Genomic DNA, 19,124 nt, shown 5'->3' with positions numbered 1-19,124 from the left:
ATTTGGCCTCAGGCTCATTATTTGTGTATGTGAACAAACCTTTCTGATGAGATCCTGAGACTTAGGGCTCCCTCTTCTTAACCTGGTGGTTCTTGGCGGCAAGGCACACAACCTAGAACTTCAGTCTTTTGCCCCAGAAGGGACCTTAGGAACCATTTGTCAATGTCTCCATCTTCTGGATAGTGAAACCAAAGCCTTTAGGCCTTGGCAAGTCACTTTGTGACTAGCACAGCTCGTGCTTGAACCCAGATTTTACAATTTCAGATTCAAGTGCCCTTTTCAGTACACTGTACTTAGAGCCTCAGTTTTCCTAACTCTCAATGGTCGTAGTGACATCCTTTTCATGGAGGAATTGAGGGAGTTGGGAAGTTAATGGAGGAGAAAGGGTTTTGTAATCCAACATGGGTGTGGGTCTCCTCTTCCTAGCCGGGCAGGCCAGTGGGCACCGGAAGTCATCACAGCCCCCGGGGTGATGCACTGAGAATGAGGTTAGTTGGAACCTCAAGGCCACCTTGCCTGTGGGAGAAACCTTAGCGATTTAGATGAGTCCTTTGGGAAGGTTCACTGAGCCATTGGTTTTTCTGAGGGCTTGGGATGAAGCAGTTGGTGGCAGGTGAGGGCCTGGAAGGGAATGGTCTACTTGGTCATTGGCTTATTGCCCCGTAACTGAGGCTCCTGCAAGGAATGACATCCCCACCCAGCCCCTGATATGCAAATCAGAGGGTTGGCAGTGGCAGGGCTCTTGGCATGGCTCCCTGTGTCCCCAGCTTATATGCCCAGCTCCCTGCAAAGAGCCAAGCCCAGTTTCCATGGTACACTGCCCAGCCCTGAAGCAAGGTCAAAGTCTACTGGCATCGCCTATTTTTAGCATTTGGGGCTGAGGCTTCCTATTTCCCTTTTCCATATTAAAGCAGGAAGGCCACCCAGGAACCCACTCTGTTGCTCTCCCTTTGACACAGCTCAAAGCAGGGGCAAGGGCTCTATTTTTACACATCAAAGCTTTCTTCTGAGAGCCTGGCCTGTCCTGCACCCACCCAGCTTTCTTACTGACTGGTCTGGTAGCTGCTCTTTACTGAGTTCCCACCCTGATGAGCTCTGGAGGCAGGCATCAGACTAGAGATTTTACATAACTCTTCTTGTTAACATTCATCACTAGTCTAAAGCTGGCCGTGGAGCAGGCCCATTTTACAGATGATGAAGCCGAGGCTCACTAGGAACCTTGTAGAGGTTTAAGTAAGGAATGGAGTCAGGTTTTAGAACCTGGTCTCTCTCATTCCAAAGGCCAGCACTTTCCACTGGGTCATACTGATTCCATTACACACAGGAGCATCACCCCCCTACCCCACAAACCCTCACACAGACACAGAAAGAAAACATTCAGTCAGTAGCCATTCAGCAGACCTTGACTTGGAGCTTACTCAGCGGCAAGCTCTGTGGTGCAGAAGGAGGCTGGGTGGCATCCCTGCCTGCCACATTCTGGTGGAGGAGGCAGACAGGTGGTCCCTTGGAATACAGTGAGTTCAGTCCTCCCGTCTGTGAATCTGGAGCCTGAGTGTCACTGATGAGATGATCAAGGTATCAAAGGGGAAGGGTGAACATGGGATGGGCCACAGCCGCAGAGGAAGAGAGGACTTTGCCAGGCAGAGGAGGGGCAAACATTTGGGGCAGAGGTAGCAATAGCCCCACTGCACACACTTCAGACGCCAATCCCAAGTCCAAGTTGTCATGTGCTTCTGACTTACTGGCTGTAGATTGAGGGCTCCCATGATCCTCCTCCTTGAGCTTGATTAACTTGCTGCAGCAGGTCACAGAACTGAGAGGAACCTTTTGCCTACTAGATTACCAATTTATTATTAAGGGCTATATAAGTCAGGAACGGCCACATGGAAGAGATGCACAGGGCAAGCAAGGCACGGGCAGGGGGTGCAGAGTTTCCACGCCCTCTCCAAACACTCCCCAAATCTCCACATGCTCACCAACTCAGAAGGTCTCCGAACCTTGTCCTTTTGAGTTTTTATGGAGGCTTCATTGCATAGCCGTGGTTGATTAAATCATTTGGCTGTTGGTGATTGGTTCACCCTCCAGCCCCTGTCTCCTCCCCAGAAGTCCGGCGAGACTGAAAGTTCCAATCCTATGATCACAATTTTGGTTCCCCTGGCAACCAGCCCTCATCCTTAGGTGCTTTCCCAAAGTCGCCTCATAAATCCAGGTGTGTCTGAAAGGGGTTTGTTATGAATATCAAGACACTTTTATTGCTCCTATCACTTAACGAAATTACAAGAATTTTAGGAGCTCTGTGCCAGAAACTGACAAAGACCAAATATACATTTCTTATTATGAATCACGGTATCACACACAATAAGCTCCAAAAGTGTTCATTCCCTTCTTTCTCTTTTCATCCCTTGAATACAATTATCTCTCAGATTCCTTCCAGCTTTAATTTAAATGCAAACTAGACAGTTTTTTACAAGCCAAGAAAATCTATAGGTACTAGAAAGCCAGTTATGAGTTCCATCACTCAAACTTGATGGCCCAGGGGTGGTTCAGGCAGAGTTTCTAGACCCTCTTCAGCCCCTGAGCTTCTCCTAGCCATTGTGATTCAAGTGCTTCTGTGTAGATTTTAGACGGTTAAATTCTACAACCAGCCTCATGCGTGTTTTAATTCCAGAACCGATGTACTATTAGAACAGATGGGCTTTGCCAATCATCTCACATCTCGATTTATGGAGAGGGTTTTGCCAGATGGACTTGGATGAGAAATTCAGATCAGAAACCGCCTAGTACCCATTAGAGTGTTTGAGTTAAATGCTTTGCCCTTTGAACTCAGAAAGGCACCTGTCTGTTTTCAGTGACTGGTTTAATGATCTGTTAAGAGGGCTGGCGCCGTTTGCCTTGCCCTCTGCCGACAGGCTGCTTGGCTATATTTAGCCAGGATGCAGGTGAACATCCAAGACAGATCCTACTGCTGCCTTACAGGGCTCCAAGCCCAGCGTAGGGTATGATTTACTAAGTGCCATGTTGGACCTGAGTGCCAGAGTCTGGAAGTCCCAGGGATTAATTCCCAGGGATATAATTCCATGTCTTGTGGGATTAAATATGAGTGATCAGAGCCTGGTCATCTCCTGCTGCTGAGAAGAAAGTCAGGTCATTTTGAACTGGTTGGATACAAGATAGATTTTATCATCTCTTGTTTTAAGATTGTGACTGCATTTCTTATCACCTCTGATACAGGCAAGCAAACCTGACGTGAGCCCCATGGGGTCGAGGAGCTTTTTAAAATGGAGCCGTTTCTGATTCCTTTCCCGGCTTAGCCAGCCCCAGACTTTTCACAGGCCACCATCCCGGTAGATCCTGCCCTGAGCAGGAAGGATGGAGGCCAGCGTACATGGATGAGGGGGCCCTTCAGCAGTGTGGTCAGAGGGAGGGCAGTCTCCTGTCCAGTAGGAGCCGTCATCTGTCAGCCTGTGCGTTAACATGAGTCATTGACATCTGGCTAGCAAACCTTACAATTGCTTGAGATTTTGCAGAGGTCAGACGGCAGTTTTCAGAAAGGGTCACGGATGTTTCAGCATGCCCTGGATCAGTTATTAGGGCATACTCTTGGGTGGGAGAGGACACGGGAAAACTTCAGCTCTGAATACTTAAAGGGCACACTGGGAGCCTTTGAGAAAGACTAATGATTTGAGATTCTGTTTAATGATCTTGGGTGGAACCTGGGTATTTGTGATTGAAATGTGCAGCCAGGATTGAAAGGCACAGCTGAGGAAGCACAGACACAGACCTGGACCAAGCACTAGAGTTTTGACAGTAGAGGGAGAGGAACAGTGGGCTCAAATTTGCTCTGTTCCAACTATGATATGGAGACATGAGAAAGGGAAGAAATGGGACAAGCTCCACCAAGCTCTGAGCCTCTGGGACTAATAAGATTAGAAGGCTGGTTGCAGGGAGAACCTTCCTTGACTGGTGTAAGGATCAATTCATTTGAAAGTGAGGTGAAGAACAGGTTTAGTCAAGCCATTAGCATGATACTTAATTTGGCAGGAGAGTTAATACTATGTTTTTATCAAGACTTAATCTGTTCTCCTCCCAAGGGCTGAGGTCCAGCATTTCCAGCGTGGTTGAGGGCGGCAGTGAGACCTAATTCTAACTGATCATCAAAAACTGCCTGATAGGCAGGTGATGAGTGAATAATGGAAACTGACAACCTGGCCCACCCCTCGTGAAAATAATACTCTTATTAAAAGTATAAAAAAAAAAAAAAAAAAAAAAGCAGTCACAGTCCCACATTCAGAAACAACATCTGTAAATTCTTCAGGACATATACTGATAGGAAATAATAATTTTCTATACATGGGATCCCACCTGATTTTTGTTTGTTTGTTTCACATCGTGCAGTGGATCTCTTGCCACATCAGTAAATATAAGCCTAAATCAGTTTTAAAGGCTGAATAATATTTCATTACATGGATGAGCCATTTTTTAATCCATCTTTGTTGATGGACATTTAGGTCGTTTCCAATTCAAAGCCTTTAACAATGAGATAAAGCATCCTGTCCATGAGCCTTTGACATAGGCAGCCGGCTGTGGGGATCTGTGGCTTTTATCACACAGTTGCCTGGCTGGGAGTAAGGGTGACTAAACCCACGTTCTCCCATTGCACTGCTCACCGCTTATTGTATTATAGTTCATCTATTATTTGCTTTTGTGTTTCCTTATCCCCTCCTCCCATGCAGTCATAATGGGCTCTTTGGTGAAGGGTAGAGTACACGGTACTCATTTAGTCCCGCCCTTTCTCTTTATTAGAAAGTGTAGAGTTTAGATTGCTTCTGAAAGTATATTGACAGCCAGCAGAATGGCCTCTGATTCTGAACAGCTATTGAGAATCCCACTCTGGGCTCTGTTATTCCAACTGCTATTCTAACAGCAGCGTTCAATGTGTATCAAGTTTACGTAAAGGGATGGGGAAAGTCCCTATCTGCCTCATTTTTAAAAGTATGTTGAACATTTATTTATTTCTTAAGAATTTAATAAGGACCCGCTGGCTGCCAAGCTCTGTGCTTGGTGCAGGAAACTCAGAGATGATGAAGTGCATGGTCCCTGCCCTCTGAGGCTTATGTTCGCCTGGAGGGGCTCACAGTGCACTTTTCCTAACTGTTGTTTTCCTTGGAGGTGAGTCTCCTGAGGCTCGTCAGTGCTGTAGTATCAACAACGTGGAAGTTACAGAGGAAATTGTATATGAGAGAAATGGTTTTGTAATTTCTTTGATAGTTAAAACCGAAGTGATTTTTCTGGCGAGAACAAGAGGAAGTTGAAATGCCTTCACTGACCAGGGCAAAGTTAACTTAAGCAAATCCCCACCTGTTGTTCCGCCTTCAGTGTGGGTCATTTTCCTGGCAAAAGAATAAGAATCATGATTTTTCGTTTTTAATTTCAGAGTTTAGGGCAACAGAATTACAAGACCCATATATGAGCAGATTTTCAGCGGTGCAGCTTGGAGTCTTTTCTAGATTAACGGGGACTTGATTGTAACTTGAGAAAACTCAGAAGGAAAAGGCAGCTGGTGGCTCTCCTCACTAGAAGAGACTTTATAGATTAATTAGGTAAAGGCACATCTTGGAAGAGCTAACTCTTGCCCCCCAAAAAATGCACTTAATGTGCTTAAGCACAGATTTTTTTTTCTTTTTTTTTAATTGAAGTATAGTTGATTTACAGTATTGTGCTAGTTTCAGGTGTATAGCAAAGTGATTCAGTTATATATATATACATACATGTATATATATATATATATATATATATATATATATATATATATACACACACACATGTGCTGTACCATAAAGCCTGTGGCTTATCTATTTTATGTATAGTATACTCCTAATTTACGCCCCCCTGCCTGCCTTTCCCACTTGGTACCTATAAGTTTATTGCTCTATTTCTGTGAGTCTGTTTCTGTTTTGCGTGTAGAGTCATTTGTATTATTTTTTAGATTCCACATATAAATTGTATCATATAGTATTTGTCTTTCTCTGACTTACTTCACTTAGTATGATAATCTCTAGGTCCATCCATGTTGTTGCAAATGGCAATATTCCATTCTTTTTTATGACTGAGTAATATTACACACACACACACACACACACACACACACACACACACACACACACACACACACACACACACACACACACACACACACACCACAACACATCCTTTTAAACCGATCATCTGTTGGTGGGCACTTGGATTGTTTCCATGTCTTGGCTGCTGTGACCATTGTGGTGCATGATCTTTTCCAATTAGTGTTTTGGTTTCCTGGATATATGTCCAGGAGTGGGATTGCTGGATCAAATGGTAGCTGTAGATTTAGTCTTTTAAGCAACTTCCATGCTGTTCTCCACAGTAGCTGCACCCGTTTACATTCCCACCAATAGTGTATGAGGGTTCCTTTTTTTCCACAGCTTCTCTAGCATTTATTATTTGTAGACTTTTTGGTGATAGCCATTCTGACCTGTGTGAGATGATACCTCATTGTGGTTTTGACTTGCATTTCTCTAATAATTAGTGATGTGTGGGGCATCTTTTTTTTCATGAAGCACAGATATTTTTACACCACCCCCTGCAGTTTGCAGATCCCCAGCGTAAGAGCTCGTAATCTGGTCCAATCCGTGGTTTTTATGGGTAGAATTACTAAGGTTTGTAAGGGAGGGTAACTCTGAGGTCTGTGTAATGTTGCTGATGAACTATTCCTAAAAAAACAAAACATTTTCTTTCTTTCAGCACTGGCTGGATCATTCCAAACCCATAAAAAAGCAGATGAAAAGTAAGTAAGCAGAATTTAGCCTACTACCTTACTTCTTTTGTCAGAGAGTGAAGTCCTTTGCCAATGTTTTGAGGTATTATGTTTTCATTAGAACTCAGGAGCATTTTAAGATGGATTCCATTTTAAGGATGAATTTTAATTTCCTAAGGCTGGCTAAAAGTTAAGAGTTTAAAAATTTGAATGAGTTTTTAGTAGATGTTAAAAAACAGCCTAAGCTCTCATTTAAAATCAGGCACTTCTACCAATGAGCACTGATAAATATGCCATTCAGAAACATGACTTTATACCTGATACATTCATTTCCTAATGTTATAAAGTAGGCTCAGAGAATGGGAGAGCAGGAGGGCTCTTTGTCAGTCTGGACCAGCTCTCTGATTTTATAGTTGTGGTAACCACATTTCTTCAGTGTTGCTGATGTGTGAGTAATTTTTTTTTAAGTTAATACTTTTGAGGTATTTTTACTGTGGTTTTTTAGATTACAGAACACCTGGCTGTGTATGTGTCACTTTCCTTTACCCACTTCGTGTTTTGTTACACGTTAGTATCAGTGTGGAGTATCTTGGCAATCGGAGTAAAAGTAAAGTGTCAGTGCTCAGTAATCATCTAGATGCTTTGGGTTTTCTTCCAGAATGAGATTACTAGCTAAACTATCTTTGTCAACACGAAAGTCCATTTTAGTTTTCCAAACTAGGATGGAAAAGAACTTACTAGCTTCCTATGTTCCGTTGTTACCACCCAGTGTCGTGGTGGATGTGTTACTAGATTTAACGTGTTTTTTTTTTTTCCTTTTGTCCACTCTGTGATCTTCAACATTGGGGAAAAACATCTTCAACCTTCCATCTCCAAATGTTTAGTTGGACCTGCTTATGCTTTGCACTTTCGAGTTAAATATTATTCTTCAGAACCGAACAACCTTCGTGAAGAGTTTACAAGGTAGGACAAGGTGCAGAACAAGGTGCCTCCACCCCCCCACACCCACAGCACTTGCCTCACTAACAGTCCGTGGTCTTCTCCCCTGCAGGTTTGCCGCCTCTTCCATCTGCTGCCTTTATATGCTGAGCAAGAGTTAGCGCTTTGCTGTCCTTATCTCTGTATTCTGTTGAAAATCCACACTTTGCTTAATGTGACCTTTTTCTTAGTGAATCCAAATTTAAACATTTGTTTCTTTGTCCCATTTCTATTTTGTTGGACCTTGGGTAAACTGCCTAGTTGGTCGATGGCACTTTATTTTGTCTCAGATACAAAAAGAGAAGGCAAATATCAGAAGAGCATTTCTCAGTCCAAAATCGCCACCTGATTTTTTTAAGGAATGTGAAATATTCCCTTGATTGTTACAGTATCAGATTTATTAGAATTCCTTCCTGGTATCTTTCTGCCCCATCAAACTTCTTTGATGGTGTGCCTGCCTGTGTCTGTCTCTTAGACTTCAAAAACAGTGTCGAAGCAAAAGAGACATAAAAAACATTTTACATATTGAGTTTCCCTCACCCCTCTATCAGTGAGATGCTCTATCCAGCCTTCTGCTACTTTTGATGTCTCCACAATCTCCTTTGTCATGGTCTGTGATGGACAGTAGTGGTGACATGTAAGCTGCTGGGTGATCCACGGTGGTGGCCGCTAGCCTGGAGATGACCACCTAAGTAATACTTTAAAGACAGACATCTCCCCCCACCACCCCGCCCCAGGAGAGGCCAGCTGGGCTTCTGTAGTTAGGCTTTCCTATAGGAACTGGACGTTCTGGCCACAGCAGCACGGTGTCCTCCTTGATGTGGGTACTCAGTTTGATGGTGGTTGAGCGCCTGTCAGAAGCAATAACATTCTGGAATGTCCCAGAACCTTCCCCACCACCCCCACGTCTGGGTCACCCACACTGTCCTATATCCATTCCACAGAGAGTGGCTGGCTGCAGTGTTTTCAAAGTTCAAACAAATTACATTATTCTAGTGCTCCCCTCTAGAGTCCTTTATGAAGCATGCTGCTTCTAGCTGTCATCAAAGCCAGTGATTCTTAACCGGGCTTGTGTGAATCAAAAACACCTGGGAGGGAAGCTTTTGAACAAATCAGATTCCTGGGGACCACTCTTGCGTGTGAGAGTCTCATTCTGTAGGTATGGAGTGGAGCGTGGGCAGTTTTGGTTTTTACAAAGCACTGTAAGCGGTTCTGATGCCCACGTCCTCCCGGTAAAAAAACAAAAACAAAAACACTTAATCTTTGACTTAAGTGAACTCCACTTGTGTTACGTGCTGCCTTCTTCCCCATCTTTCGTGACCCCTGTGAACAGCCACAGTCCAGTTCCAGGATTTCTGTCTCCTTTGTGTGTGTCTGTGCACGTGTGTTTTGTTTTTTTGAAAGACGGAGTCTGCAGTTAAACTGCATCAGAAAAAAAAAAAAAAGCCTCAAGCAGTTGCTAACCACAGTCAGCCGTAAACTTTTTGATACAGTCTTGATACAACCTGCAGCCTTTCTGGAAGCTGCTGGTGGGGCTGACTGCTGGCGGTTGCGAAGGCTCCACCGCCCGCTGCATTGGACGCGTTGCGTGCCTGTGTGCGAGCGCTGGTGCGCGTGCGGCTCTTCCCGGGCACCCAGGCCGCCGGGGAGGCCGTGGCTGGACCGCGCGGTGTTCCGTGTTCCATCCTCCAAGTATCTTGCGAATTCCGTACATGCGCTCACCTTCCTGGCTAGGTTCTGGGTTGCCTTCCTGGAGGAGATGCTTCCACCCAAGTTCTCATTGGATTTGGACTCCCTTTTTACAATGCAGAATTCCGGGCTGCGTGTGGGGGCGGGGCTTGTGATGGGACGTTGGGGATTGGAAGCGGCTGGGGAAGTGACCCTCTGTTGACTTTTGTATGTGTTTGTCAGGTACCTGTTTGTTTTACAACTCAGGCATGACATTCTTTCAGGAAAGTAAGTATGTTTTTGTTCTAACTCTTAACCCAGGATAGATTGTAGTATATTTCTAAATAATTCACTGTGTGTGTGGTTTTGTTTTTTTTTTTAACTTTTACCCTTGTTCCCTTTTCAAAATTCAAAACTATACACCAGGCATTGTAAAGTGAGTCTAATACTTGTATCAGTGTCATCATCTTATTCTAAATGATCACTATATGGCTTGAAGCATTTCCAAGAACATTAAATATCCGAAGTGATGTGTATTTGGGAATAATTCTTTCTCGTCACATCACTGCCCCATTCATATTGGCTTTTGTCATATTTGCAAGCAAGATACGTTATGAGTATGTATACACTTACAAGTATTTGGGTAGTCCCAAAGTCTCACTCATCACCATGTGCATTTAAGTCATGTAAAGAGGTTATGTGCTGATTCCAGGAGAAAGAGGTTTAGACATCTCATCTCATTTCCTTTTTCTCTCTTAAAAATGGTTTTAAAATTCTAGGCCTCTGACTACACCATTGTTGAGCACGAGAACCATTGGCACTGACGTGGTTGCTCTCACAGGCAGGATTTATTTTAAAGATAGGAGATTTCAGCAGTCATAGCTTTTACAATGTGTCATTTTCTACCAGACACATTGACTATTTTCTATTACGTGAAAAACCAGGACTACTGAATCTAAAAAGCAACACCTGCTATTATTGCCAAGAATACATTTTGATTTTGAATCTAACCTGGAGGAAATTTACAATGTGATTTCCGGATGTGCAAACTCTCCATGGAGCGTGTGCTGTCAGAGTCCTAGTGGAATGTACACTACAGAACAAGTAGATTGTACAGTGTATACATTTGCCTTATTCAGCCATGTGACACGGACCTTTGATTGTGTCTAAGAGTGTGTGTATTTCTCTCTCTCCCCCCATACTATGCTCCTCATACTAAAAGCCTCTTTAGTCATTATCTTCTATCTGGAAAAATATTAATGGCAGCACCTTGCATTTGTACAGCACTTCGCAGTTCACGTGCACTTTGGTCTGATTTACTGCATTTCAAAGCAGAACTGTGTTCTGACCCCAGCGTTGCCTCCTACCAGCTGGATGTCGGTGCACAGGACCCCTGAAAGCTCAGTTCCTCATCCCCAGGGTGGAGAGTGGGGAGTACCGGCAATGCCCACCCTAGAGGTTTACAAATGCCATGCACGGACCAAATTGGATAATATACACATGTGAAAAGGCTCTGAAAACTGTAAAGTGCTATACCAATGTATGTCATTATTATTTTTCTAACTAAATTTGCAACACTAAGTATGAATGAGATCACTGGACTGGTAGTAATACACGTCTGTGGCGATGCCTCCGTTACTAGATTGCTCGAGTGTGTCCAGCTGTCCCGGCAGTCTTAGGTATGGTGTCTGTCTGTTCAACACTGTGACCTCGTTTCAAGAAAGACTTAAGGCAGCTCGAAAAGATGTATGTACTATATCAAGATAAAATAACTTTAAAAATAACAAGGCAAAGGGAAGGCTTTTCATTCTGTTTCCCAAATGTCCCCATTCTTGCCAAATTCAGTAAAATTGCCCGCTTTACCTAGAGTTGAGAGAAACTGTACCTAGATTGGGTAATTTTACCCTGTGATGAGAACTGACTTTGGGAAACATGGAGTGTAAGTCAGCTTGTTGCATTTTTTAACGTAGATAGCAAAAATAGAAGCCAGCAAGAACAGGTATCATTATCTAAATACCACTACTTTTTGAAAAATGATTTTAGTGATATTTTGCATGGTTATGAATATTAAAGTTCATATTTAGAGTTAATTTCTTTCTTTCTTTTTTTTCAAGATTGAAATGCCCATATGAAACAGCTGTGGAACTGGCTGCTCTCTGCCTACAAGGTATATTATTCCGTAGTGGTAATTAGCATTTTACAAGTTGGTGCTTTTCATTTCAACAAATGAGCATCTACTGTGTGCCAGGCACTGTGCTCTGCTTTGGGGTACAAACGAATACGATACGGTCTCCATCCCCAAGTAGCTTGCGGTCCTGTGAGGACCCCATGGCAGGATCACAGACTCGGCATGTGCACACGGAGTGCAGTGTGGTTCCTTCAGGAACAGAGGCTTGCAGGAGGCTTGGAAGCCGAAGGCCCCTTGCAGGAAGGGTAGGTGGAGATGAACAGAGGAACCAAGGCACAGAGTAGAAAAGTGCAGAGAGGTACCAGCAGTTGAGTGGTGTCACAGGGTGAAGTTCAAGGAGCTGGAAAGGCGGGTGACCTTGACCCTGTTTGAAGAGCATGAACTTCATGCTGTCAGCCATGGTGCCTTTGAAGGTTCTTAAGAGGGAGGCAGGCCTGGTCAGATGTGCATTTTAGAAAGGCCACAGTGGCTGTGATAGGGAGAAGGGACTAGAGCAAGACCAAGACGGGCTGGGGGTACAGTGAGGGGGTGTAACTGTAATCAAACGAAACTAAGGCTGGGGGTTAAACCCCCCACCCCCAAACAGCATCAAAGGCACAAGGAGGACCTGGTCATTAGACTTCGGTGTCAAGAAAGGAGTCAGTGATGACTCATAGGCTGTTACCAACATTTACAGCAAATAGGTAGAATTGGGCTCCAGTCGGGGAGACATCTGTGCAGGGTCTCTTGACTGAGAGGTGCCAGTGGGGCCTATGGTAGCTTCTTGAGTCTATGGAGATCCGGCTCCATCAGGCAGGTCAGTCTGGACACACTGACAGCGGAGTCATCGGCATGTGGGTGAGAATTGGATGGTAAGAGGTTTGCCTGCATGACTGTCAGTGCTGGCTGTTCCATCCATGTGATGCACTGGTGGCTGTTTAAGATGCACCAGAAACACTTGCTGAAGTCTCCAGCACTAATTAAGAGGATACTGATGTGTGATTGCAGGGAAGGAGCTTCATCAGTGCGTCTGGTAGACATATGTTGTGGACTCGTTTACCAGTGTTCATTGGCTTCTGTAGGATAATGAGTTATGATGTATTCATTCATAATTACTAATTTTTTTTGAACGCCATAATAAGATTTGGCTTCTGGCTTTTGTATTTACCAAGTTTTACAAGTTGATCTAAGTCTTCAAATTATAAAATCAGTACATGCTTATTATAGAACGTCAGGACAACAGTCAGACAAGGAGAAAGGGGGGAGCACCACCGTCCTACCCACAGACGAGCAGTTTCTGACTATGAGTTTTGATTCTGATCAGAGTCATATACAAATGTTTTTATATTATTTTTCCACTTGGTAATGTTAGTTAGTTATGTGTGTTTTGTCACGTTTATAGTCAGAAAGATGGTCTTTAATGGCTGCGGGTTACTCCCATTCCCTGATACTTCCATTCCGTAGCCACCTTTGATGTTTACCATCTAATGGGGACTTGGCATAAAGTAGGTGCTCGGTAGGTACAGAATGAAGTTGAAGAGGCCTCCTGAGGACTTTGGTTGAAGGGGTGTCTGCCCATGTGATCTGAAGGCACTGGTGATGGAGGTGACAATATTGTCATCTGTAACCGTCTGTGTCAATGCAGTGCTAAGTGCTTTGCATCCATATTTTCCTGATACAGTGGTACCTGTGGTAAATGCCAGCAGGATGTGCGATGGCTATGGGAACTTGGACTGTCCTCTTTGGCCAAGTACAGTTTTCACCAACTTGCCAAGTAGCATCCACCCTGGTGTTTCTGAGTTGCTAGGAGGTCGTACCATCATGCTTGGTGATCCAGCAGTAGATGTCAGGGTGGAGTTAATGGAATGCAAGCATCCATGTCAGACCTGGGGCCATCAGTCCACCAGAGAGGTTTCTTCCTCAGGGCTTTGGCACATTGTCCTAGTGATTAGAGGACAAGGCACACATATCATTACCCTGCGAACCCCCTGCCCCGACCAGGGGTGATGAAGGCATCACCACACTGGCAAAGCCCAGCTCCAGGAGAACCATTTGCCTTGCCCAGAGCCAAGGCAGACGAAAATACCGGCTCTCTGTGAGCCCTTCTTGGAGAAATTACCCATCTGAGTTGGAACAACAACATTAGTGTAATTTAATTATGTCAGGTACAGATAAAAAGACTGAAGACTTAGACACAGAAATGGAGAAGTGCTGGTTACACCATCCCTCCATGCACCCTCCTCCCCCCCATCCCATCAGTACATGCTTCTCGTTCAGCCACAGAGAAGCCGGTTTGCCTCCGACTGTAAAGATGGCTAGAGCACCTCTGTGGGTTTGAAAAATGAAAGGTTGTGTGTCCTCCCAAGCTAGCGCCTTGAACACATTTTGCTGCAGTTGTCCTTGAATTAATGGTTCCTCCAGAGTTGTGATGCAGTGGCGCTGCTTGGAGGCCATGCTCTTTTGAGAACTGATGTTATGGTTGATTTGAAGATTAATTCAGGCACAAAGAAAAAGAAGGGAGGAGGGAGAATGGGACAACCATTTGTTGTGTGTCCAGGATCTCATTTCATCTTCGTAAATTTTCATTTTGTGGGTAAGGTGTCAGAGACCCAGGGCAGTTAAGTGACTTGCCCAGATCACACAGCGAGTATATCGTAGCGTTTGGAGCCAAGCCCTCCTGTATCTGAGTTGTTTCCACCACATCCCACAACCTCCACCGCTGGGACCTTGGCTGCAGGATTTGAAGATGGAGCGAAGTGTCCTTTTACTGGCAGGTTCTTGGAAGGCAGGCAGCGTGCTCCCTCAGGTTGGGTGTGCCAGGCATCACTCAGGCTGCGTTAGTCCAGTGATGGGGAGGAGGGACACCAGCCCCGTTGCCCCATCTTGGGGGAACCTTGTTATTGGCTCCCCGCTCCTGCGTGTGATGGTGTCAGTGACAGAGCTAGTCCAGTCTTGTCCAGACACAACAGTAAACGTAGGGCTCACTTTGGCGCATGGGTGCAGGGTGGTTCAGATCAAGGAGCCCTCTTCCCAGACGGCCCCTCTAGCTTTGCCAGGTCCCCAGCATTAGGGTGACGTCTTGGTCAGAGGTCAGCAGTGGCACTCAGCCTTGGGAGCCTAGCCCTGACCTTTTCTGGGCAAATATTTCCAGGACAGAATCTTCATTTGTGACTTTGCCCAAGGTACCAAGCAGCCACACACCAGACTACGTGGTGGCCTTAGGGGTGCCGTCCAGCTCAGAGTTACAGATGATGGCCTGCGGTCAGGTGAGGGGAAGGTCACTAGGTCCCCTCCCTGTGTCAGACACTGTCCCCTGCAGTCCTCCCACTGCCCCTCCGAGTTTGGTATTTCCGCTTCCTCTGTGCGCTCAGGGATTTTATCCTCTTCTGCAAGCCATCTGGAGTCCCTCTCCTGAAAGGTGGGCTCTGGGATTGTGACTCGGAAGCCAGCAGAAAGGGCTGCATGGTATGTAGTGAGTTGCTGTCACTGAGGGTGTTTGGTGTTTGGTATATTCTGGCTGGTCAGTTGGGCTATTGTGTTAATCTGTGGTTCTCAAAGTATGTTCCCCGAGTCAGCGATGTCAGCATCACCTGGGAACTTGTTAGAAATGCAGGTTTTCAAGCCTATTCCACACCTCTGAATTCAGAATCTCTGGGGATGGGGGCCAGCGACGTTTTACCAAGCCCTCTCTGATGGGAAACCACTGTCGTAGATCAGTGCCTTTCAAGGTAACGTGGGCACCACCCTCCTGGGCATCTGGTGGAAAGGCGTGTTTTGCTCCAGGAGGTCCCGGTGGGGCCTGAGACTCTGCATTGTGAGCCAGCTCCTCTGTGATGCCCTCGCTGCTGGTCTGTGGACCTTACTTTGTACAGCAGGGTATTAGAGGTAATTAGAGGGAACAGCAAACAAGGTCTTAGGGGAACCTCTGGAGGATTCCTTTTCCTTCTAGGGTCTGCCTCCTGAGCTGCAAGGGTCAGGGGAGCGGGGAGAGTGGCCTCTCTCATTCATGTCCTGGAGGAGTGGGGTCTCCTGTGTCCTTGGGCCCTGTGTTCCCTGGGGCACTTGGCAAGAATGAGGACCGTGCGGCGGCTTCGGGCTTTCTGCCAGGATCGCCCCGTGGTGGTCCTCCTTTCTGCAGCCCCGGCTCCCCCCCAGTTTCTGCCTGAGTTGCCGCAGTTGCTCCACAGCCCGCTCCCTCTCCTCTCTCGCTCCTCACACCTCCCCTCTCCCTCCTGACAGATTTTTTTTTTCCCCTGGATTCTGCCTGTACCGAATTCTTGATTGAGCCTCTCCAGCACTGCAGGCTCCGGGCTGCTGCTCCGACCCACCCTTTATGAGAGCCTTGTTCCATGGATGTTTCTGGGCAGGTCCTCCGTCGCTGCAACGGCCTTTTATTGCAGATTGAAGCTTTACAACTTTGTGGGGAAATGTAATCGGGGCCTCCCGGGGCAGGAGAAAGAGATGGGAGAGAGACAGTAATAACTGAGATGATGGTGTAGGGCTCAGTGGGGAGGGCGTTCGAGTGATTCACGGGGACTGTGAGTGTCCACTTGGGGACTGGGTGGGAGTTCAGTCCTCCTGCAGGGAGAGAGCTAGTTGTACACAAGGGGGCACGTGTGCTGTTCGCAGGCCGCAGTAACCGAAAGCATTCACTGTCTCCCGTTTTCCTCCCTTTTATGAAACCTGCAGCCGAGCTTGGGGAGTGCGAGCTTCCAGAACACACACCAGAGCTCGTGTCTGAGTTTCGGTTCATTCCAAATCAGACGGAAGCGATGGAATTTGATATCTTCCAGAGGTGGAAAGAGTGCAGGTACCTTGACGCGACCATCTGACATTCCGATCTACTTGTTTTGTGATAAATACACGTTTGCCAGCCTCTTGTATCTGCTGGTTGAGCGGCTCTGTCAGTGACCATGAATGTGCAGCTCTGGCTCTTCACGTCTCTCTCCCCTGTGCTCCAGTTTTCCAAAGGCCCATGCAACACCTCTCTCTGCAGAGATATACAGTGAAAACCAAGCCATATTCCTGTTTCTCTCTCTGAATTACAGGGGCTGGTCCTGATTTGCTCATAGCTGCCAGGGACACCACTGCCATCCTCCCTCCTAAGGAAGGCAGCGGGGGTTGAGGGTGCTGCCTTGATCCAGCCTGCACATCTGGGCCTCTGTCCATGGTCCAGACTGCTGGAGCAAACCCTTTAGAAATGTGCCCTGTGGTCTCTTGTGGGGACACTTGTATCTGAGACCGCGTGTTGTACAGTGTTGTATCTCAGGACACGTGGTCACCACTGCCAAATCCAGCCCTATCGTTTATCGCTTGGTTTTTCCTCTTTGGCCCCCCTGTGTCGACACCCTAGACTAGCAGTTTTATGCCTGCCTGGACTACCCGTGCCACCTCTCCTCCCACCCAGCCCATCTTCCCAAAACACTGCCTGTATCCAGTCACCCTTGAACTCAGAGACTTTGCAGGGTTTCCCGTTGTCCCACGGTCATTCTGACTCTTTTGAAAATGGAAGGTGACATTAGTGCATTATCACTGTGCATACCCACTGAAATGTAAAAATATGTGGCCATAGAGTCATCCTGCCACACCCCCCATACTCCCTAGCCCCCATCCTCCCAGCCTTTTTACTTTGCATGGACACGCACATATGCACACACCCAGTCGTTTCCCTGAGTGCTCATATCGTAAGCACTGCTCTGCCCTCTTTCTGTTCAGTGAGCAGTCTGTTCTCAGAGGTCGTGTTGTGTTGATGTGAATCGGTGTCCCCCCTTCCTTTACCTGCCACAGAGCATCCCTTAGCGTGGCCGCGCCCTTCAGACTCCTGTGGGTATACGCACTGCAGTTCACATATGTCTCCGTTGGTTTCTCTAAGGGGAAAGAGCCCTGCCCAGGCGGAACTCTCCTATCTGAATAAAGCGAAGTGGCTGGAAATGTATGGGGTAGACATGCACGTTGTCAGGGTAAGCACTGTGTGTGTTTAAGTAATTGGGTTTCCCTGTGAACCGCGTGCAAACCAAGTAACGCGGTGAGAAAACTGTTTTGCATTCTGCTCTGTGACGACCTGTTAGAACCCTCTACCGACTGTGCCTTCATTTATTTGTAGGGAAGAGATGGCTGTGAATATTCTCTTGGACTGACCCCGACAGGCATATTAATCTTTGAAGGAGCTAACAAAATAGGCTTATTCTTTTGGTAATTTAGTTTTGTCCTATATTGAAAATGTCTTTTCCTATTTTGTGGTGGAATTATATGTGATGGGTGATTATCGAGGGATATTGGCAACCCCCAGATTCGTTTTCAAAAACGCACATGCTCTGGCGTTTGTGGGTGTGTGACAAGGGCAGTGGTACTTCTGGATAATCACACTTAGATGAATGAGATGAATGATTTCTTTAGCAAATCTAAGCTTAACCAGTAGAAAGGAGACTGCTGTGTGGTGTGTAGATGGCGTTCCTGCAGGCTGTACTTTTAAAGTGCTGTCTCTCTGACCAGGCCGAAAATCACCAAAATGGATTTTAAAAAGAGCAAATTGACGCTGGTGGTGGTGGAGGATGATGACCAGGTAAGCCTTGCCCCCGCTTTTCCTCCTTGCTGCGGACAGTCCGGCATCGGTGTTGCCAGCCCCCGAGTAACCGGGAGCCCCGTGCTTCGCCTCCCAGGGCCGGGAGCAGGAGCACACGTTCGTGTTCCGGCTGGACAGCGCCAGGACCTGCAAGCACCTGTGGAAGTGCGCCGTGGAGCACCACGCCTTCTTCCGCCTGCGGGCGCCGGGCAACAGCAAGTCCAGCAGATCAGACTTCATCAGGCTGGGGTCTCGCTTCAGGTTCAGGTGGGCGCTGCTCTACACCCCCCGGTCACGTGTCTGGAAGGGGAGTAGCCGTGATGCTTTTGGTGAATGGAGCAGTGGGTCTGCGTCCAGAGGCTGGAGGTGGGCATCCCGTCTTCTGTCTTAACATCTGACCTTTCATGGAATCGCTGAAGCTCTTTGGCCTCTGTATCCTCATTGATAAAATGAGGCTAATAACAAAATTATTAAGAGCTGACGTTTATGCTGTTCATACAGTAGACACTAGCCACAGGTGGCTATTTAGATTAATTAATGTGAAATACATTTAAAAATGTGATTCTCGGGTCTCACTAACCGTGCTTCAGGTGCTTGGGACAAATGAGACGGGTGGCTACCATACTGGGTAGTGCCAATGTAGAACACAGGCATCGTTTTGGAAAGTTCTGTCGGCCACACTACACTAACTAGAGTTTCTGATGTACCAACTCGTAGTTCTCCCAGCAGCCTTACTAAGGTAGGTCCTTAGATTATCCCCGTTTTACGAATAAGGGAACTAGGACTGGGGGGCGGTTACATAATCTGCCCAGAGTCACAGCCAGTCAGTGATAGGGCCGATTCAACCCCAGGCAGTCTGGGTCTTATATCTTATTTCTTAAATGCTACCCTATTGCCTTTCACATGCCAACATCAAGAAATTTGGTGGGGAGAGGGTACAGGTCAGTGGTAGAAGGCAT

The 19,124-nt window shown here is 46.4% G+C and overlaps 1 protein-coding gene across 6 annotated transcripts in view; it reads left to right on the top strand.

Moving 5' to 3' along the window:
- Positions 1–19,124, top strand: part of EPB41L4B (erythrocyte membrane protein band 4.1 like 4B) — a 124,913-nt gene that overhangs the window by 37,748 nt on the left and 68,041 nt on the right. For all 6 annotated transcript variants that reach the window (XR_012506496.1, XM_074361958.1, XM_074361960.1 and 3 more), the window contains 9 exons: positions 6,778–6,820; positions 7,675–7,753; positions 9,680–9,724; positions 11,551–11,603; positions 16,293–16,413; positions 17,476–17,563; positions 17,707–17,795; positions 18,096–18,165; positions 18,263–18,432. Coding sequence is in view for 5 of the 6 variants with exons in the window: in XM_074361958.1 (XP_074218059.1) it covers positions 6,778–6,820; positions 7,675–7,753; positions 9,680–9,724; positions 11,551–11,603; positions 16,293–16,413; positions 17,476–17,563; positions 17,707–17,795; positions 18,096–18,165; positions 18,263–18,432 (758 nt within the window). In the remaining variant the exon portion in view is untranslated. The remainder of the gene's footprint in view (positions 1–6,777; positions 6,821–7,674; positions 7,754–9,679; positions 9,725–11,550; positions 11,604–16,292; positions 16,414–17,475; positions 17,564–17,706; positions 17,796–18,095; positions 18,166–18,262; positions 18,433–19,124) is intronic.

The sequence above is a fragment of the Camelus bactrianus genome, chromosome 4, assembly GCF_048773025.1.
Source record: "Camelus bactrianus isolate YW-2024 breed Bactrian camel chromosome 4, ASM4877302v1, whole genome shotgun sequence".
NCBI lineage: Eukaryota > Metazoa > Chordata > Mammalia > Artiodactyla > Camelidae > Camelus > Camelus bactrianus.
The sequence above is the reverse complement of the archived record's forward strand: the minus strand, read 5'-3'. Positions and strand labels throughout refer to the sequence as shown.